Genomic DNA, 21,935 nt, shown 5'->3' with positions numbered 1-21,935 from the left:
GTGTAGCCGGCACTTTAGCAAGTCGATGATAGTTCAAGCCGCGCTTTTGGGACTGTGTGGGATACCGCCTTGCCGTCCGTCCACACATGGTCCACACGCACGCACTTGAGTGCGCAAACTGTCTTGTGCAGGAAAGCTCAGGTAAGACGGAGCGTGTAGACGGCACTTTATCAAGTCGACGATAGTTCAAGCCGCCCTTTTGGGACTGTGCGGGACACCGTCTTGCTGTCTAAATACACGCACGCACTTGACTGCGCAAACTGGCGTGTGCAAGTAAGCTCACAGGTAGGACGGAGCGTGTAGCCGGCACTTTAGATACAATATGAAAGATGAGGAATATTTTTAATAGTTTATTTTTATGAATAAAATTACATTATACAGTTATTCGACATATTTAATTATTATTATATTGCGATTGTTCATTAACTAGGTAGGTACGTAAATTATTATAATTATACTTACATACTTTTAATAATATCAGATACTATTAATAATATATCAGATAATAAAATACTAACTTATACCTGCGACTTCGTCCGCGTGGACTACACAAACTTCAAAGCCCTATTTTACCCCCTTAGGGATTGAATATTCAAAAATTGTTTTCAACATTGCAGACATATACCTAATATAGGTAAGTACTTAGTTTCCGCAGCATTAAAATCGGCCCAGTGATTTTTCAGGAAAATGCAACAAAACACCACACACATACCTATTCTCTAACGCCAAACGTAGAATAGGTATAGTCCGCGCCAGTTAAATAGTCGTTCTAGAAGTTAACCGCAAGACGCATCGCAATAGCATTTTTTAGGCGTCAGTAAAGCACGCGACGCAAAGGAGCGGAACAAACCAGCCTGCGCGCCGCACTGCAACCCGCGTTCGCCATTTGCATTAGTGTGAGTGTTACAACTGCGCAGCTCGCACTCGCAATGTAAATCGGACTCTACTATTAATTAACTGCCGGTAACTATACCTACACCGTCTCTGTTCCGTCGTAACAAATACCTAAACAATCACGATTCACAAAGCGTCATCACAATCTGGCGGCTGGTTTGCCAACTTCGTCGCCATAGCGGTCAGTATATCAGTTAACCTCGCAAACCGTTGATTAGGACTTGTAAGAGCACCTCTCTCGCCCCACAAGAAATTTATATGAAACTCTGTTCGGAACAACTCCAATAATATTGGATCCAGCATTGGTCCAAGGGATGACATCTCTTGGACGACCGTGCGCGCGTTTCGTTTGAACATTTCTATCTGTTGGGGAAAGTGCCTCGCCGCCTCGAGGTGAGCGGCTGTAGCGTTGAAGTCGAACTCTAAGCTGCTCATCAGGCTGCTTGGGAACGTCTCGTCTGGCTGTAGTAGGCCTCCGCCTTCACCATCTGTGAAATGTCAAATACTTACTTCACCATGATCAACCCTCTATAGCTCAACGGTTAAAGTAGTGGACTGAAAAAGGTTGGCGGTTCAAACCCCGCCCGTTGCACTATTGTCGTACCTTTTTTTAACGCTGGGAAATGCGTTTACGCATCTCCTCCCGGAAGCCAGCCAGCTACCCAACCAGCCAACCAACTGAAGGAAGGTATGTGGGACTTGCCGGCCGAAAGGCGACCGGAATACCCACTAAAACCCAGCGGCGCACCGAGGGTTCCGTACTACAGCCGTATTTTTTCGACATTTTGCACGATAATTCAAAAACTATGCATGCATAAAAATAAATAAAAATCTGTTTTAGAATGCACAGGTAAAGCCCTTTCATATGATACCCCACTCGATATAGTTATCTTACTTCGAAAATTGAAAATACTAGATAATTATTATTAGTTCATGACCACAATTAAATTTTTTGTGTGATGTAACCCTAAATTCACGGTTTTCAGATTTATCCCCTTATGTCCGCTATAAGACCTACCTACCTGCCTTTCATGATTCTAAGTCAACGGAAAGCACCCTGTAGGTTTCTTGACAGAGACAGACAGACAGATATCAAAGTGATCCTATAAGGGTCCCGTTTTTCCTTTTGAGGTACGGAACCTTAATAATCGCAATAGCAATGACGTTCTGTTGAATAGCAACTCACCAAATAAATGGAAGGACAGTACTGGTGGTATGACGTACGGAGTGGTGGTATTGGGAGGCAAGGGGTTGGTCCCCTCATTCATGCTCTTGAAGCAAGGCCGCAGCTTGGCTTCGAACATGAACGCGTTGTCCGTGTACACGCGCCTTAAGATGTTCCACGCGTTCTCTAAACACTCCATCTGGGAACAGAGCAAAAATAACATTTTTAAATAGTCATCATCATCAACCGATAGACGTCCACTGCTGGACATAGGTCTTTTGTAGGGACTTCCACACGCCATGGTCTTGCGCCGCCGCCATCCAGCGGCTCCCTGCGACTCGTCTGATGTCGTCCGTCCACCTACTGGGGGTTCTTCCAACACTGCGTCTTCCGGTGCGAGTTCGCCATTCCAGCGATTGTTTTTCAGTAGTACGCAGTTGTATTTCGCGACATGTTGAGATGGCAATCGGGGTATGAGGTGGCAGGACGCCCCGCACAAACCCGGTGCGGGCGAGCGTGGTTGACGTGCGGGGCCGCGTCACCCGCGCTCGTCCGCACCGGGTTAGCGAGGGAACTGTGTGGCTGTGCACCATCCCGATTGCCATCTCAATCTGTCGCGCATTATAAAAGCTGCCTGACTGACTGACTGATCTATCAACGCACACTCACTACTGGACGGATCGGGCTGAAATTTGTCATGCAGATATAACTATAAAAGTATACGTTTTATGACATAGACAATCTTTTTTAGGAAATTCAACTCCTAAAGGGGTAAAATAGGGGTTGTAAATTTATGCAGTCCACGCGGACGAAGTAGCGAGTATAAGCTAGTGATGGACAAAATCCAAGGAGACGTACCTGGGGCATACACAGTCCAAACATGATTGCAGAAAATCCATACAGGTTTCCCAAAGCAGTTTTGGTTTCAATGGCTAGGAGTATCCAATCGTTTATAGTGTCGGCTCTCTGTCTGTCCGTTTGACACGTGAGGACGGTCACAGCTACAAGAAGGCGAAATGTTTCCACCCTGCAAATGTGCATCATCATCATGATCAGCCCCCCAATTGTGTAAGAATAACCATTTCATGGCTATCGCAATCGTCAAGAATTCTGCCCTTTGATTGGCTGTGAAAAAATGTAAACAGCGAATCAACCAATCAAAGGGCAGAATTTCTTGACGATTGCGATAGCCATGAAATGGTTATTCTTACACAATTGGGGGGCAGTTTTCCAATTATAATATGGGTACCTTCAAATTGAGAGTGAATAGGCATATTCTAGGCAAGCGTGCTCCATCTTAGGCTGCATCATCACTTGCCACCAGGTCTGAGTGCAGCCAAACACTGGTCTATAATATAAAAAAATGAACGCGTCGTCGCCGGCCCACACTACTAGTGACTACTCACACGGGTATCCTCTCAAAATAAAAAGTGTTTGGCCATAGACTGCCACGCTGGCCAAGTGCGGATTAGCAGACTTCATACATCTTAAATCTGTGATAGCCTAGCGGTTAGGATGTCCGCCTTCACATCGGAGGTCGGGGGTTCGATCCCGGGCATGCACCTCTAACTTTTCGGAGTCACTGTAGTATGGAACCCCGCGCGAGTCTGACTCGCATTTGGACGGTTTTTATGCATATAGTAAGTTTAGTGGTGCTGTAAGTACCTACCTCTCGATGACATCCAAACGTAACGAGCGTCCTTGAGGGAGAAAGCACAGTTCTATACCCGAAGCTGTTTTGTCCAGCCTGTCGATTTGTATGGAGTCGTCGAACAGAAAATGGAGGTCTATTTTGGTAAGATGGTTCGCCAAGATACGGGGTCCTGATGTGCGCAACAACAATTTTATAGTATGCAACGTCTCTGACTCCAACGGCTTGGTGAGAGACGCTGCTATGATTTGCGACTGGAACATTTCCAAATTAATCCTTGACTCCACAGTGTAGTCTAGATTTTCTAGTTGCAGCAGCTTTGCTTCCGTCAATTCATAATCGAATTGTTGTTTTATCGTTGGAGTATTAATTAAATTGTAATCGGATTCGTTTCTCGATTTATTTGGGTCGCTGTGGGCAGAACTCTGAGTGGAATCTCCTGAGCCGTTCCCTGAATCTGAACCGGATACGTGGTAAAGTCTGTGCAGTTCTAAACGCCTATCGTCAGCCTTGGGGCCGTCATATCTCGCTGGTTTCGCGGGAGGACTTGTCGGTAAATTCGCGTCCCAAGTATTGGAGCCGGAATTCGATTCGCTGGAGAAGATCCTGGGATGTTTGCTCGTTTGGCTTTGGATCACACCGTCGGCGCTGGCACTCTTGCCATGCGTCACATGCTGCGTCATATCTATGGGGGTGAGAGAGTGAGATCGTTGCTTTTTAAAAGGCACTCGTAGTTGAGCTCCAGGTTTCGCTACGAAGTGGCTGTACAGACTATACGCATTTCCGTAATTGCTTTCACCGTTTGGGGACACCATGGTTCCCACTTCGTCTCCTGATATGAAATTGGACAGGGGCACAGCCCGGTTGGCCGGGTATTGTATTCGGGCACCCGATGCGGCGGATATCGGTTTTCCCGATCCAACGTAGGAGGTAATGAGATCTGCGACAGTATCGTAAGCCTCATCCTCGAACTGATATTGGAATCTTTCAAAAACTGTTTCAGGATGCACGACAATCTAGAAGTATATGAAGAATGCAATATTGTGTGAACTATGAGGTCAAGTAGATGGAGATTAACCGCGGTACTCAGAGTCGCTAATCGTTACTTAAGATTGAGCTAAAACGAGACAGATTTATGTGAGAGATATAGCTCTGTCTCGTTTAAACTAAACTTAAGTAACGATTAAGTAACTCTGAGTACGGCAGTTAAAGTTTAAGTAAAGATTTGTACGCTAATCCGTGTCCCTTTAAAACAAAATATTTTAAAGCAAATCTGAAAACCACGGACAAGGTCGACAGGTCGAGATGGCAATCGGGGAGAGAACGCCCCGCGTAACCCACACAGCCCCTGCGCTAAACCGGTGCGGGTGACGTGCGGACGTGCAGGGCGTCCCCCTACCTCATACCCCGATTGCCATTTCGACCTGTCGCGTATATACGAGCGTACGTTTGTTTGCAGCGTACTCTTAAGACAATACATGAAAGACGAGCGAGACTTACCCTCTGTATAACAAAGTGCAGATGCTGTCCATTGGAGCGACAACTGAGGACGTAGTTGTCTGGCTGCGACGAAGAGTCTCGCACTAGGAACTGTCTGTCCTGCTGCAGCAGGCTCTCCGCTGCTCCTCGGCTCAGGGCGCCGTGGTACCAGCCGTGGGATATGATCTGTTCCGATGATAAGGACAGCTCCCACTCCAGCAACCCAGATGTCGTCATTGTACTGGTCTCCTTTAAATGATAAATGAATAAAGCCAGTCATAAGTGCGAGTCGGACTTGTACGCAAAGGGTTCCGTACCATCGTGGGTATAAGATAACCATTGCTTGTGGAATTATAGTATCTACCAATAGGGATATGTACTTTGCATTTTCAGCCATTTTAAAATTCGCCATCTTAATTGTTTTTTGCTAAGCTTATTCGTTGTTACAGTGGGAATAAGAATATACCCACAAAAAATTTTACGGTGAAGGAAAACATCGTGAGGAAACCTGCATGCCTGATAGTTAAGGTTCTCCATAATGTTTGCAAATGTGCGTGAAGTCTGCCAATCCGCACTTGGCCAGCGTGGTAGCGACCCGTGCTCTGTAGTGAGCCGGCGATGGGTTGTTTGACACAAAAATGTAACTCTCGATAAAAGCTGTATACGTGCGCCGCTTGCCGTTTTCAACCATTTCTGCTGCGGCTCCCGGTCTTGATGCTGTCTACCTGATATGACACGGGGGCAATGTATCAACGCACGTTGCGTCTCACATTAGCGCCCATCCCCGTTCTCAGCGAACCAGCGTCAATTCCTCAGATTTATTGCCATCATCCTAATCCCTGCCGGCTCAGTGAGCGCAGGAATGTCTATGGTGGCAAGAGCCCTTTTGATCATATCGTTGTGTGTTGTTTCGGATTGACTATGCTGCGTAGGGCCTACTGGCCGCTACAGCGTCACCGGGGAGGGTGGCGAGCGCGAAGCTCCGCCTGGGGGTGAGCCCTAGGGCTTGAGGAAATAATTTGAGAGGTCGTGGGGCAACGTCCTCCTAAGGGCGCCTCCTGTGAGGCTCGGACCACGGCTTAGGATGACGTTGGGATGGGTGGAGAGCCATGCTTAAATAGCCTACCGGCGCTCCTTTGGCAAGAGAGTCCGTGCCTACCTACTTACTTGGAGTCGTATATAAATTAAAAATTACTTAGTTGAGTTGTGTAAAACAGCTGGTATGTTGTGACGGGCGAGTACGGAACCCTACTGCAAGTGGACTCGCGCACTTGACCGCTTTTATTAATCACTTTGTTTATTTATCAAATCTATCTTATTTAAACAGTACAGACACTAATACAGAAATTATTTATATCATAACATAATATCGTTATCTTACGTCGATTTATAAGTCTTTCTGGTACTTACCATGGTCTTAACAAAATATTTTTCCTCACTCAGTAATTTGTGGATATTTATATCTGGGATTTCATTGAAACTGTAAGAGCACAACGTTTCACCGCCAAGCGAGGGGTAGTGCCGATCGATATACACACCCTATTTTCTTATGTTGGCAATAAGGGATGAAGTTCGCACTATACTAGCACGCATGCGTGAATAATTCTTGCTAGAAGGTTTGCTGAATGCCGAACTTTCGTAAAATTCGCCCAAACTCGAAACATTTGCCAAACGCCGAAGATTTGCCGAATCTTCGCCAATGGAGTCACACCACTATACCCGACTGCACCAGAAAGGGGTAGGTATTATATAGGGTTCCGTACCCGAAGAGTGCCAATGGAGCCCATTTTATTTTATTTTTGAATAATTTACACTTGTGTTGTAAAAGGGCTAACTCTAGCTCTTGACTCTAATCCCACCTGGTGGTAAGTGATGATGCAGTCTAAGATGGAGGCGTGGTCGCTTGGAAGGGAAATTTCAGTCCGATCCGTCCAGTAGGAAGTCAATTACGTTTTCCCTCTTTTCATTTAAGTAGGTACCTAGGTATTATTAAGTATATATATTATTATTTTTCCTATTTAGACGCGAAAGTGTGCCCATCGATTTAGCGTACCAGTAAAACCGAGATCGTTTAAGACTGATGTATAAGATCTTCCCTCAAAGGCGTTGCTTCGTGATGAAGAAGAAAACCGAGATGAAAACCGCAAAGTGGTTAAAACAAGGTTAAAATTAATAAAACTGACATATAAGTACCCATTCCATGTTAGCCCGCTTCTATTTTAGACTGCATCATCGATTACCAGGTGAGATCGCAGTCGTTAGTACCTACTATTATATTATTCTGTGTCGCAGTCAAGGGCTAACTTGTATCGAAGTTTAAAAAAAAATTGTAAGTAGATCAACAAAGATGTTATTGTTATAATATATACCTACCCAGTTAAACAAGTAAAGTACATACACAGTGTACAGGATGTAACCAGACCGTAAAAACGAAGACAGGGTACTGATGATCAGTATAATGTATTTATAATTATATTTTGTAAAATTTCACGATATAGGTATTGCAAATAAAACATCTGACTGACGCTAGAGGTCAACGAACGTTCCTTAAGTAGGCCACTCGGAGTCAATGCCGCGTCGTTGGCGGGTCATTGACCCGATTTTGCACGCTATACATTGCGGGTTTGAAAAATACTAAATCACTAAAAATACAAAATGAGGCAAATGGTTGTTGGTATTGGATTGTGTTTAGGTAGTATAACAATAACGTTTAAGTTTTGCTAGCGTTCTGGTTACAACCTGTATACGTCAAACAAAATGGAACCACAATTCATGAAATGTAATCCTTTATTGATGGTTCCTTCTATAAACATCCTGTATAATGTAAACTGCCAATGCGCCTCAGTTCGCTTCCGTCAGGTCATTAGTGATAATATCATAGGTACCTACTGAATGATGAAACATGACTGTTGAAGTGAAGAGAACGTTTTGGAACATTTCAATTTTTATACTAATCATAACAATTTTTGAAAATGAATGTTACGAAAAAAGTAATAGAGAGGATTTTTAAAAAGTTAGCTATAGAAAGTTCAATAATGAGGAGGTTTCCAGGCAACGTTCGAGAAAATTTTCATAAATGGCGCTGAAAACTTCCACCACAAGATGAAAAATAATACCTAGGTATATCTATATCATCTATGCTTTAAATTTTTAAAGTTAAATCGGATGCGAAGTTAATTAATTACTTCTATTATAGTTTACAGATTTTGTGGGGAAGAAACGTAAGGACAATTGCAGTGCACGCTAGCCTTACTCTTCATCTATGTAATTGATTGACACGACCTAAATATTAAAGCATAGATCATATAGATAATTATAGGTATTATTTTTCATCTTTAGTGGTTGTAAAATTCAGCGCCATCTATGAAAATTTTATCGAAAGTTGCCTGGAAACTTCCTGGTAAATGGTAGCAAAAATAATCTAAATTATTTTACAGCGTTGCGGAAAATTGTGCGCAGCCAATCAAAAATGGTGCAAAGACCGTTCAGTGAGACTCGTACTGGCAAAGATTTGAAGAACCCGAAACAAAATAATAATATGGTGATTTATCCAGGGCATACGCAAATAAAATCAGTTGTACATAAAATGCAGAGACCGAAAATGTCTACTATATTGACTTCCGCAGATTTGGGGAAAAGCAAAACAATGTTTTCTCGTATGAATATAGCTCGGAATGAAATTGTGCATCCATCCGACCTTCGGACAGCACGAGCTGCTATTAATTTCTTCCAACGAAGAGACCATAGTGCCATTCTATCTGGAGCGAATGAACTCCTCAATACAAGTAATGTGGCGAAAATTGATCCGATCTCTTATCAAATACCCACATCAAATTTTTTCCCCCTGGTCGAGGAAAAGATTTCTCCTAGCTCAGAACAAGAGACTTCGATAAAAGATAATTCTGAGGTAACTTCTGCTATCAACGACAGTCTTCTTGTTAAAAGTATTATTTCTAGTACAGGAACAACAAACCATAGAGAACTTGAAGTTGATACAAATGAACTAAAATTAACACATTATGATACAGATGTTAAAAAAGCTGACTTCTTTTTCAACAAAGGTTCAACGCAAGTGACTACGAGTATAAGCAATAATATATCTTGGCATGTACCATATATTTGCACAGAATTTCATGAATTCAAAGCATATATTGACGCTCAAGAAAAATTTAACGAGTTTAATATTGAGGTAAGTACTTAATCATCATCATCATCATCAACAACCGATAGACGTCCACAGCTGGACATAAGTCTCTTGTAGGGTCATCATGGCACGGTCTTGCACCACCACCACTCATCGGCTCGCTGATGCGACGACATCATTTGATGTCATCTGTCCACCTAGGGGGGGGGACTGGGAGGTATTCCAACGTTAGGGTCCCAAGGTGTAAGATATTGGGACCTTAAAGTCTATCAGTTTTCAAGCTATACGTTATTAGTAGTTATTATTCAGAATTTTCAACACAATAAGTCATTTTACTTACATCGGACTTCGTTTTTGTTTTAGCCGCCATGGATTGCCAACAAACATTTCTGGAAGGTTGTGTACGAACATCGCTATCAGGCTCTTATGAGGAACGCCCAGTGGCCTGCCTTGAAAGTAAACCATTTTATCTTATCTTAATCTAGAATTTTATGAATTATCTTAATTTAGCATATTGATTGCTTGCGATTGTTAAGCAACGTTGACCCAAGTCGGTAAGTAGATAAAGTACACGACAGGTCGAGATGCTATCTCAGGGAGGGAACGCCCGCACACCCCGCATAGTCACACCAATGACTTTTTTGCCATAATGCGCAAAAAAGCGACATCTCTCCTGCAGCGCTTACGTACCAGCGACAACGGCATCCTAAAAGTAATTGCTGCCAGGCCTGACTGTCCCATACTACACCACTGTGTGGCGGTAGCTATTGGGTCAGTAAAATAAAATTAATTGTACCTACCCACTAATGAACTAACAATACCAACTTACTATTTAAGGAAAAATTGTAACTAACATACTAACAAACTATGGATCTATGAAGGTCTGAAATAAACGTTTATTTATTTATTTATTTATTTATTTTATAGGCCGCTCCGGAAAATTAAAGAGTTCCCATGGGATTTTTAAAAACCTAAACCCACGCGGACGAAGTCGCGTGCATCATCTAGTTTACAATACGTACTTGTACGAAGAAGGTTCAAAACGATTATCGTGATGATGATGCTATAACTATTTTGCAGGTAATACTAGTCCCACGGTCGCGCGTGGACACGATTTGGAAACAACCATTTGAAAACCTCCACAAAAGCACGGCGCGTAAGATTATATCGAACATCGTGAAAAAGCTTCAATTTTACTCGAATCTAACGTTCTCTTGGAATGAGGTGTCACATTTGAGTCAGTGGTGGCAAAATACTCGACAAAAGAATCGAATGGTACTAGTATAACCTACTATAATAATTAATACTAAGTACTATAATATACCTACCTACTAGTCTGATAAAATATAATTTATTCTATCTTATTCCATATTAAAAGTTAATTAATTAATAATTTAAACTAAAACTAAAACCTCAAAAAATATAATATTATAACTAAAATATATTATTAAAAGGAGTCCCTTTAGGCAAGGTTCCGAAAATACTGGCAGCGTTCCCCCTGTGAATAGCTAGGCTAATTCTTTGTCCGAGGTAGCTGCCAGCTCTTCGGTCTCCTGTGATGTCGACTAACCTTTTTGCTATTTCCTTAAAAAGTCTTATAGCGCTAGGACCCCACGGGCCAAGGGTCTCGACACCGAGTGGGACAAATTCATATTCGGAGCCTACCTACTAGTCTTATATGCAGTTATGTAATAATTTTAGGTAGGTTTAAATTATGAACAATTTCCCAAATTAGATAATTATTTTTTAAGGCTCTCCGCAGACTAGTTGAAGAAGGACGACTAGAAATCACATCAGGTGGATGGGTGGAAACTGATGAAGCCACATCACATCTGTTCGGGATCTTACATCAATTGATTGAGGGTACCTACCAAGTATAAAATGACAAATCCAACGAATTAAATGAACCCGTTGGACAGATTAATTGAATGGGTTTCAATATTTTTTCAGGTCACCAATGGTTACTGTACAATTTAAACTATTCGCCAGAGGTGGCTTGGCTGACCAACAGTGTGGCACACAGCCCTACCCTGTCTTATCTTCTATCAGCATCGGGAATCTCCAACCTAGTATTAACAAATATGCATTTCTCCTGGCAACAATACCTCACCGAGTTCCAGTACACTGACTTCGTATGGGTTCAAAATTGGGACACAGATAAAACCGCTCACATAAACCTCAACGAAGCTCTGAACAGGATTGGCAACGATCGGTATCCGAAGCATTCTGTTATCGCCCACTATTTGCCGTTTAATTCTGATGGATTTAAAGCTTGCGGTCCGGAAGGTGACACAATATGTGACAAAGAATTCAATTTTATCGACTCTTCCAATGTCCAAGATATAAATACATTTAACCTCAAAGTGAAGGCTGAGAAATTGTTAGAACAGTATTCAAAAGCGGGCACGATATCGTCACACAACGTGATTATCACGCCGTTAGGAGGTGATCGCCATTACGAATCTCAAACAGAATTTGACTTTCAGTACAACAACTATCAGAAAATTGCGGATTACGTGAATCTTAATCATGATATTTATAAGGCTACGATCAAATTTGGGACGAGTAAAGATTATTTCAAAAACATACTGTCAAAGAAAAACAGCTTCCCCAGTCTGAAAGGTGACTTTCTTAATTTTGCCGACATCAGGGACAGCAGACCTGCATATTGGACAGGATACTTTACTACGCGACCTTTGTTGAAAATTATCTTGAGACGTCTTCACTCAACGTTAAGAAGTACCGAAATACTGTTTTCTTTCGCTCTCAATTTTAACGCTTTTCAATCATACAAAGTATCAACGTTATATGAACGATTGTTGAACGCTCGTGAGTCGGTCGCTCGTCTTCAAGACCGAAATGTTGTAGGGGGCACATTAACGGTCAAAGCACTCAGATACGTTCAACGACAAGTGATAAACACTTCTAGAGACTGTTGGTATATTCAAGAGACCGCCGCGAGCTTAATCAGTTCTAAGCCAGCTCAAAATGAGAAGTACCTCGAAAAATATATTTACAGGGAAGGAGAATTTATATCTTCTTATAAATCAGTAACACCTGGAGACCAAATATATATATTTAATTCCCTAAATCATGATCGAGTCGAAATCGTAGAACTCCTAACCAGACACCCAAATGTAAGAATCATAGATCACATTGAAAACGAAGTGCAAATGCAAGTTAACCCTATATGGAAATTCGGTTTTGATAAAGTAGTTAGAATTTCAAGCCAATTTTTAAAGATAACTTTTGTAGCCAAAGTACCAGCGTTAGCGTTCGTGTTGTTTAAAATAGAAAAAATTCTTCATATCACGCACAATGCTGCTACAATTTATTGTACGTCGTGCATCGTTGACGACGGATCTGAATTTATTTTCAACGTGCGTCCATTAGAAACAGGTGACATACAACTGGAAAGCTATAAGTATCGAATTGTTATCGATGAACATACAGGATTTTTAAAAGCTGTAACTAAAAAATTCTCTAATGAACAGCCTGTCGTCGTAGATTTTGGAGCGTTTAATAGTGCTAGTGTAGGTTCTGGCATGTTTTTGTTTAACACGAATACTTCTAAACCTATGGAAGATATACTATCACCCTTCAGACAAAACGTTGAATCGAGAAGTATTATAATTGTTTCGGGTCGAATTACTACTGAATTGACTTCACTGTACGGAAGTTTTCTACATCATACTGTTAAAATATTCAATATTATGAACAATCCTCTCGCTGATATTATAAAGCTGGAGACTAAGATAGATTACGGCATAGCGCCTAACTACAGAGACACGGAAATGTTTCTATCTCTTCAAACGGTCATTGGAAACGGCAACCCTCCAGAAATCTTCATTGATAACAATGGCTTCCAATACACAGCACGACATATTAACGTCAGTAGGAGGGTAGAATCAAATGTGTATCCTTTTACAAGTATGGCATATATACAGGACGAAAAAACTCGGTTGACAATCCTCACTGACCACGCTCAAGGTGTGACAGTTTTACAAGAGGGTCAGTTGGTACTTATGCTGGACAGGAGGGTGCTTTATGATGATAATCGAGGGGCAAATGAAACAATCGCTGAAAACAGTGTGACGTCACACACTCACTACCTACTACTAGAGAATTTCATCGAGCATAATAATAGCTTCGACGACGTCTTATCTAAAACCAATTTAAAACTGCCGAGTCATACAGCGCTATACTTGGCGAACACTCTTAACTACAACTTAGATATTTACTTCATCGATGCAAGTAGAACTCATTTATGCCACTACACGTTTCTGCCTCTGATTAAAACATCGTTCCCATGCGACGTTGCCTTGATAAATTACAGGGCAGTTTTGAATAGGGGTACTCCAGAAAAATTCATGCCAAACACCGCTTTAATGACGCTTCACAGGCAGAGATTCTCTTGTCGAGTAGAGAGTGACAATAGTCTGCAGTGCAGCAGAGAGAGTTCCTTCAAATTGGACCATATGCTTCGTAAGGTCAGAGCGGTTTATCAGACCAACTTAGTGGGCACGACGGAAGGCGTCCCTGTGACTGTGTTAAATATAATTAATTTTCCATCCATGGAACTGACCACGTTGCGTATATATTTTTAACAAGTTTCACTTTTAATAAAAAAATCGGTCAAGTGCGCGTCGGACTCGCACACGAAGGGTTCCGTACCATCGTACAAGGCATACCTAACTCTTTTATGTAGAACACTGCAAGTTTATGACGGACTGGGCTGGGCCATCTATAGGTACATGTGATTTAGTAAATTAATTTGTTCGTGAACATATTTTTTTTATTTTTTTAGGGTTCCGTACCTCAAAAGGAAAAACTGAATCCTTATAGGATCACTTTGTTGTCTGTCTGTCGGTCTGTCAAGAAACCTACAGGGTACATGAATTTGTGGCTACATCATAAAAAAAATTAAAACGTGTTCATGAACAATAAAATTAGTATTTTCAACTTTTTATGATTAGTATACCAAGTGGGGTATCGTATGAAAGGGCTTCACTTGTACATTCTAAAACAGGTTTTTATTTATTTTTATGCACAAAAGTTTTTGATGTATCGTGCGAAATGTCGAAAAAATACAAGTGTAATATGGACCCCCTGGTGCGCGAGTCTATCTCGCACTTGGGCTGTTTTTTATTTAATAATCTTTATTGAACACACCTTTTATGTACCTACCTACAGTAAAACAATACAAGAAACAGAAGAAACTAGCTATACAAAAGGGTTGCAAAGGCAAAATGTATATAAGCATCCTGCCTGCCTCGTTAGGTACCTAAGGCTAAGCCATTGATGTAGTAAGAACCTACCTAAATCTGTGAGGTAGGTAGGTAAGCATTCATTCACCGACATCTATTGTACCTACGCATTCATTGTGATTATGAAGACAACAATTTCTTTAAATATAAACATACTTAGTTAATATTTCCATAAGGTAGGTAATTTAGGTATAGGACGCGACAAGTCGAGATGACAATCGGGGTATGAGGCGGGGGGACGTTCCGCACACCCGCATGTCACCCGCGTCATCCCGCACTGCGGTCTGCGAGGCGTCCCCACCCCGATTGCCATCTCAACCTGTCGCTTACTATAGACCATCTATAGACGCTGCTCGATTGAGGTAGAATGACAGCTACAATGTCACGATCCCAATCACCTCTGATTGCTCGCTCGCTCACTATTGGCTAAAATGCATTGTTGCAACAACATTGTTGAATCGCACAAATTCAGCCAATCACAACAATTGATACTGTAATATTGATTGATGCAGGTTTTACGAAATCAACCTACAGTTTGCGGAATCTATGTAAATAATATTAATGTCAGAAATAAATGTATGCAATATTTTACTGAAGTTCAATTTTTTTTTCTAAGTGTGATTTTTCCGTGATTGTCGTTCGAGTAGGGAAAAAGTTTTCATCACGAAAATTCCACACACTCCTTCGAAAATTCTATTCTATTCTAAACTTGTTTGCCAGCGAGATAGTAGTGGACAAGGCGGATAGGGAGGCGTGAGGGGTGTAACTGATCGACGAGATTTTTTGCATGGATATAGTTAAAAACTGGACACAGTCACAGGCAGGTGACACAGTCTACTTTTATCTCGGAAAATCAAAGAGTTTCCACGGGCTTTTAAAACCTACATCCACACGTACGAAGTCGCGGGCATCTGCTAGTTTAAAATAAGGAGATATCACAAAATCTACAGGGTATGAAATGTGCTAGAAAAGATTATATTATTTATATATCCCGCGAAAAGGCTTTCCTGACAATATGGCGCCTCATACGTCATTTGTTTTGGTTGTTGACTATACTATACGGTGTGTGACAAGACTATCTTGGCACTTGAATGACAGGGGGCGCTGTTGTAGAACAAAGGCTTAGAATATTCAAACAAGAACAAAGGGGACAGACACTTGACGGCAACGTTAGTACCGATTTTCGCCACGCGCCAAGATAGCCTTGTCGCACTGTACACACAACTTTTTACGTACAGTCAACGCTTTCTTTGTCGATTTTCTCTTAAAATATCTCGTGTCTTTCTTAACTGACTAAATACCTAGTTGGTTTCTAAAATTCATATTCAATACGGATGCCATCAATAGTCAATAATCAATTCTATATTTTACATGCTGTCAAATACCCTATTAAACATTATTTTGTTTTTATAAGATGATTCTAGGTACCTACTCATTGTCTAAATGCGCTCGGGTTGCGAACTTGCTACTTGCCACGATAGCAGCATTCGAGTAAGCTACTTTGATCGTGTCAACGCAGCTTAACAATATATTGAGCACAGAGAGGGTATTTATAAAATAAAAATTCCAAAGGTTCATGTAACAGTTCTACAAAGAAACGTGTCATATTAATTTCGTGTTCAAAGGCAGCGGCCACGCTGGCGTTGGTAGTAATGTCTAAAGAAAATGAAGCCCCATCAAAAATGCCTTTAACAAAATCTACACCAAAGCGAAATAATCGACGTCAGCCGTTGAAAACTCTTAATCAAGGAAATGATAACCTAAGAAAATGCGAGAGAATTAAAATAGTTCACAGAAGAGACGTATTACGACATGTGACCATAAAACGGAAGAATGAAGACTTAGATTGGAGTTATAACGTCTTTAAAGATGACTACGACATTATTAAAGAGAGTAGTGTAGAAGAACTCGGAGAACGATTCGTGACATTGAAACCACACAGTCAGGAACAGGAAGGTATTTCCGCAGCCGCCATTGATGACGAAGAAGACGAAGCTTCTGCGTCGTCTTCTTCTTCAGACGAAGAAGACGAAGACGAAGTTTTTACTGAACGTTTAGACAGCACATCTCAAGCTGATGATTTCTGTAAGTGCCTTTTAATTATTTACTAGCTGATGCCCACGACTTCGTCCGCGTGGATTTATGTTTTTAAAAGACCGTTAAAAAGGGTTTTTGAAAATTCAATTCCTAAGGGGGTGAAATAGGGGGTTGAAATGTGTATGGTCCACGCGGACGAAGTCGCGGACGCAAGCTAGTAACGCCAATAAAGTAGTAAAATAAAATTTTGCGTGTTCTCCCGGATATATTTTTTAGTATTTCTTTTTAATTTGTTCCAGGGCTTAACTACTATACTTCGAGTTACAATCAAGCCTACGGACCAGAACTGTTTGAGTATTTGATGATGAGGGACAGAACTCCTCAAGTTCCAAATATAAGCGACTCAAAACGCGCTGCCATTTTGAATTGGATATTGAGCATCAACGTAAGTACCTACGTCTACCTGTACCTACCTACAAGTAGCCCTATTGTGACTTACTGTTAGAGCGAGGTAGCTAAGTAAATGCTAATAGTTGCTCTTATCTAATCGATTTAAGCTCTAAGAGTAAGTTTAGTTTAAGTTCTTAAGCTAGAACGTAACGAATGATCATTTTTTGTCCTTATCACCGTGGCCACTTTTTTTGTTTGCCAAGATGTACCTATTTTGTGCGCGAGATCTTGACAAACAACGCGAAGTGAAGTTATTTTGACTCAAGTATTTAAAAAAAACAATTGATTTGTTTTAAAAATTGAATACTTAGAGTTTTTGTTTTTGATGTTATTGTACAATGGTGGGTTGCAGTATATTAGGCTGCAATAGCCGAAGCGAACGTAAAATAGAAGGAATAACATTTCACAAGTAACTCAGTAGGTAGGTAGGTACCTCTGCTTTAGCGAGAGGACTATATGGGCCACACTAGTTGCATATTATCTAGCTATTAGATCTGTGTACGTCGCTGATTGAGTCTGATACTAACATATGTCCCGCAAATTGCTATTACGCTGGAACCATGTCTCATTAACATCGAAATGACGTCATTTTGACGTTATTTGTCGTATATATACCATGAAACTTTAGTCTAGTGCTGACGTCACTAAAATCCGCCATGCGCATTAGCAATTTGCGGGACTTATATGAATTGATTTAACGGTGAAGGAAAACATCGTGGCCAAACCCTTCTCATTCTGAGAAGTGGCCCGTTCTCAGTAGTGCACCAGCACTTGGTTGCGATGATGATGATAAAAATTGAAGTCTGTTTGTACTGTTTTCGTACCTAGTTAATCCAAATAATTATGTTCATATCCAGGGCTCGATAGGAAACCCTGCAGTAGTGCAAACGGTAGCATGGTATTTGGATGCCCTACTCTCGGTCACTGAACTCAATATAAACAAGTTGCAAGTGGTTGGTGTCGCTTGCTATTGGATAGCGATGAAAATACACGGAAAGAGCTATTCTCTCAAGGCGTTGGTCACAATCGGCGGGGATGCCTACTCTGCTAAGGTTTTGAAGTTTACGGAGAGACTTGTTTTGAGAACACTGGTAAGATTTCATTGTTTCATTCTTAATTAAATACAAATCTTATATTATAAATACTAAAGTGCGTCAATTTTGACGAAATAGAGATTTCATACAGAGATAGTTTGCATCCCGGGGACGGACATAGGCTACTTTTGGTCCCTATAAACTCATCGCCGGCTCACTTCAGAGCAAGGGTCTCCTCACAGAGTGAAAAAGGTTTTGGCCATAGTCTACCACGCTGGCCATGTGCAGATTGGTAGACTTCACACACCTTTGAGAACATTATGGATAACTCTCAGGCATGCATGGTTTCCTCACGATGTCTTCCTTCACCGTTAAAGCACGTGATATTTAATTACTTGAAACGCACCTAACTCTGAAAGTTACAGGTGTGTGCCCGGGATCGAACCCCCAATCTCCTATTAGAAGGCGGACGTTCTAACCATTGGGCTATCACAGCTTTTTTCTACAATACGGCTACTTTTGGTAGACCCCCTACTAACCTAATCGTGCTTTATTTTCCAGGAATTTCCGATCCAGCCAGTAGTGGCGCAGGATTTTATATCCTATTTGTCGTGGGAGTGCGACGCGACAAACTACGCGGACATCGAGACGGCCGCCACGATGTTCTACATGGCGGCGCTTGTGCTGCAGAAGTCCCTCAAGCTGTACCCTACAGCGCTAGCAGCCGTCGCTGCTATACGCAACGCCTTGAACATGCTCCACAAACAGGAGTTACTCGAGAAGCTCGCGAACAATGCTGTGTAAGTTATTTTTTTTAATTATGATAAGCGTTTGCTCTGCATTTTTCAAGATTTTTTGTTTTCATTTTATAGATAATATTTTTTGTGTGATCTAACCCTAAATTCACGGTTTTCAGATTCTTCCCCAAATGTCAGCTATAAGATCTACCTACCTGCTAAATTTCATAATTCTAGGTCAACGGGAAGTATCCTGTAGGTTTCTTGACAGACAGACAGACAACAAAGTGATCTTATAAGGGTTCCGTTTTTCCTTTTGAGGTACGGAACCCTAAAAATGAAACCCTTATTATAGGATCACTTCGTTGTCTTATGTATATGTGTTGTAATATGTACGAATTGTCAGTTTAAACGTCTGTTCATATTAGCTGTAACATAAAAATGCAACTCCTCAATATATCGAAGTAGGTTGCCTACACATCGGATTGAAAGAGAGGTGATGCAAAATTATGTAGGTTAGGTCGTTAAGCAATAAGTTTAAAACAATAGTATGTAAGATTTCTTTATTAGTATTGTTAGTCCATAAGCAAGAGTAGATCATAAGCCGGCTCTCAATAAACATCTTTCACCGTTGCCGCATTTAATTATTACCATACGGCCACAACATATCTCAGTCTGTCCGTCTGTACGTATATCGGTCTGTCCGTCGTGTATGTCAAGAAAACTTATACTTCCCGTTGACCTTGGTACTTGACGTTGGTAGTTAGGTAGGTCTTATTGAACAAGTAAAGGAATAAATCCGAAAACCATGAATTTGTGGTCACATCAAAAAAAAAATGTATGGTTCATAAACCAATAATTAATTAGGTACTAATTAGTATTTCAACTTTCAAAGTAAGATTAATATACCAAGTGGGGAATCATATGAAAGGGCTTTCCCTGTACATTCTAAACAGATTTTTATTTATTTTTATGCATAATAGTTTTTGATTTATCGTGCAAAATGTCAAAAAAAAAAATACCACTGTACTACTGTAGTACGGAATCCTCGGGGCGCGAGTCTTACTCGCACTTGGCTGGTTTTAACCATAATATTAGGAATGTCACTTTATTCTGTGGGTAGGTACGCGTCGAACGTTAGTCAAGTTGTATATAGATGCAGCTACGGGCCCACTGTATTAGTATCTCAAAAAATATATTATTGTATCTGCGTAGTATTTCTTTATAGTTTTATGAAGAAACTAGCTTATGCCCGCGACTTCGTCCGCGTGGACTACACAAATTTTAAACCCCTATTTTACAGCCTTAGGTTTGATCTTTAACTATGAGATTTTAATATGAGCTTATTAAAATATGTCATACTGCTAATTGCAAAAATATTAACTACAAAACTTCTTTATAGACACTTCAAAACTGACAGACTTTCATATAAACTTCAAACCCTCTATTTTACATTTTGAAGAATTCTTTCTTAGCGGACGCCTACGTTATAATAGCTACCGATCGTCCAAGAGCTACCTGCATGCCGAATTTAAGCGTGATCCGTCCAGTAGTTTGAGCTGTGCGTTGATAGATCAGTCAGTCAGTCAGTCAGTCAGTCACCTTTTCCTTTTATATATAAAGATACTACGCAGCCAGATATAAGGTACTTACTTATTGAATATTGTTCTTGTCCTCAGGTATCAAGCAGCGAAGAAGGAAGACGCTGACTTGGTTGCAGTGTGCGCAAACCAGACTGAAGCACTTATCAAAATGATGTGCCCGAGCTTCAAATATCGCGGATTATTCGATACTTTAAAAGACAATACTTTCACTGAAATTTTTTTAGATTACTTATCTAAAAATAACCAATGACATGAGTGATGATTGCAGATAATAAGACAATAAAAAATAAATATAATATAATGTAATAAATTAATAATAATAACATAACAATTAATATATAATTAATTAGTTATTTGTTCTGCAAGGGTGCAAAGATGTTATTTTGTCCCGAGAGTTTGTATTGAATGAATTTAATTACCTAAATAAAAATAGAACAGAATTATATTTTAATTTAATAAAAATAAAAATTCCTACGGGTCACTTAACAATTATTAATACAGAAACTTCTTATTGAAACCTTCACGGTACTGGCGCCTCTTGTATCAATCATCTAGCGTTTTCCTCGGTGTAGTGAGATGAAAAGTTGTGTGTTTCGCACGGGTGCAAATTTTTTTGCACTCGAGCCTTTGAATTCCTCGCTACGGTTCAAAGATAGAATCCTGAGAATCCTTCGCATCCTTCGCTTCCTTAGAATCCTTCGCTGGCTCGGAATTCAATACAAACTCTCGCGACAAAATAACATTTTGCACTCTTGCATAACAAATAACTATTAGATATTTTTTTTGTATTTAAAAAAAAGTAATAATGTGACATAATTACAAGAAGTGTTTATATACAATAATTATCTCTCAAGATTGTAAAAGTTTTTCATTTTTCTTTTCTCATTTTTCATCTTGTATTGCCGTCTTTTGTGGGCTTGTCGACTACCATGCACTAAGAGCCCGCGAGGGCCAGACCTTCGTTATTTTATAAAAACTGAAAGTTTATCTGCGTACCTGTTGCCCGCAACACAGGAAGGGACGATCCGCGACTTTGAAGTTTTGATCATGGTGGCTTTGGCAGATAACGCCTTTGTTACCTCTGCTAAAGCCACCATGATCTAAAACCATTTGACATTAGTTTTTCAGCCATGACGTTCTGGCCCTCTGCCGATTATTTTCTCATGAATCATTAGCTGAAGAATCTTGTGTTTGCTGTATTATTTGGTTGTTCTAGTAGTATGACCATTCTCTGGTAAACAGTAAATAGAATTGCTCGACTTGGCGGGGGCATTGCCGCGCCCCCAGATAACATGATAAGTAATAACAATTATTGGCATCTACCTAAATATTGCCTGACGATTTAATTACATTTCTATGCGCCTTCACGGGTCGACTGAATTGTTTATTGTAGGTAGGTCAAATATGTGACGATGCCTGCGCTGAGTGGTTGTCATAAGTATTTATGGCGCCTGAAAGACGAGTGATCGTTAC

The 21,935-nt window shown here is 40.7% G+C and overlaps 3 protein-coding genes across 3 annotated transcripts; 2 read left to right on the top strand and 1 right to left on the bottom strand.

Moving 5' to 3' along the window:
- Window positions 1–360: 360 nt before the first annotated feature.
- LOC117995639 (SH2 domain-containing protein 3C) lies at window positions 361–6,709 on the bottom strand. The gene is made up of 6 exons (XM_034983624.2): window positions 6,600–6,709; window positions 5,211–5,438; window positions 3,729–4,726; window positions 2,918–3,086; window positions 2,081–2,258; window positions 361–1,382 (listed from the first exon to the last, which is right to left on the bottom strand). The coding sequence occupies exons 1-6, from the start codon at window positions 6,600–6,602 to the stop codon at window positions 1,021–1,023; spliced, it is 1,938 nt and encodes a 645-aa protein (XP_034839515.2). The 5' UTR covers window positions 6,603–6,709; the 3' UTR covers window positions 361–1,020.
- Window positions 6,710–8,658: 1,949 nt separating this feature from the next.
- LOC138404541 (alpha-mannosidase 2-like) lies at window positions 8,659–13,958 on the top strand. Its single transcript, XM_069508800.1, has 5 exons — window positions 8,659–9,378; window positions 9,697–9,789; window positions 10,414–10,608; window positions 11,085–11,196; window positions 11,284–13,958. Exons 1-5 carry the CDS (start codon window positions 8,659–8,661, stop codon window positions 13,938–13,940), a joined length of 3,777 nt encoding a protein of 1,258 aa, XP_069364901.1. The 3' UTR covers window positions 13,941–13,958.
- A 2,268-nt stretch (window positions 13,959–16,226) lies between these two features.
- On the top strand, window positions 16,227–21,315 carry LOC138404570 (G2/mitotic-specific cyclin-A-like). The gene is made up of 5 exons (XM_069508980.1): window positions 16,227–16,685; window positions 16,937–17,082; window positions 17,945–18,178; window positions 18,683–18,921; window positions 20,538–21,315. Exons 1-5 carry the CDS (start codon window positions 16,253–16,255, stop codon window positions 20,710–20,712), a joined length of 1,227 nt encoding a protein of 408 aa, XP_069365081.1. The 5' UTR covers window positions 16,227–16,252; the 3' UTR covers window positions 20,713–21,315.
- Window positions 21,316–21,935: the final 620 nt, after the last annotated feature.

This window comes from Maniola hyperantus, chromosome Z (assembly GCF_902806685.2).
Source record: "Maniola hyperantus chromosome Z, iAphHyp1.2, whole genome shotgun sequence".
NCBI lineage: Eukaryota > Metazoa > Arthropoda > Insecta > Lepidoptera > Nymphalidae > Maniola > Maniola hyperantus.
This window is presented reverse-complemented; position numbering and strand designations above follow the sequence as displayed.

Coding starts and splice junctions, on each gene's coding strand:
- LOC138404570 (XM_069508980.1), top strand. CDS start 16,253: ATGTCTAAAGAAAATGAAGCCCCATCAAAAATGCCTTTAACAAAATCT. Junction 17,083..17,944: donor ATTGGATATTGAGCATCAAC/GTAAGTACCTAC, acceptor GTTCATATCCAG/GGCTCGATAGGAAACCCTGC. Junction 18,179..18,682: donor GACTTGTTTTGAGAACACTG/GTAAGATTTCAT, acceptor TTTATTTTCCAG/GAATTTCCGATCCAGCCAGT.
- LOC138404541 (XM_069508800.1), top strand. CDS start 8,659: ATGGTGCAAAGACCGTTCAGTGAGACTCGTACTGGCAAAGATTTGAAG. Junction 9,790..10,413: donor CCCAGTGGCCTGCCTTGAAA/GTAAACCATTTT, acceptor ACTATTTTGCAG/GTAATACTAGTCCCACGGTC. Junction 11,197..11,283: donor CTTACATCAATTGATTGAGG/GTACCTACCAAG, acceptor ATATTTTTTCAG/GTCACCAATGGTTACTGTAC.
- LOC117995639 (XM_034983624.2), bottom strand. Junction 4,727..5,210: donor TGCACTTTGTTATACAGAGG/GTAAGTCTCGCT, acceptor ATATACTTCTAG/ATTGTCGTGCATCCTGAAAC. Junction 3,087..3,728: donor CGTTTGGATGTCATCGAGAG/GTAGGTACTTAC, acceptor GCACATTTGCAG/GGTGGAAACATTTCGCCTTC.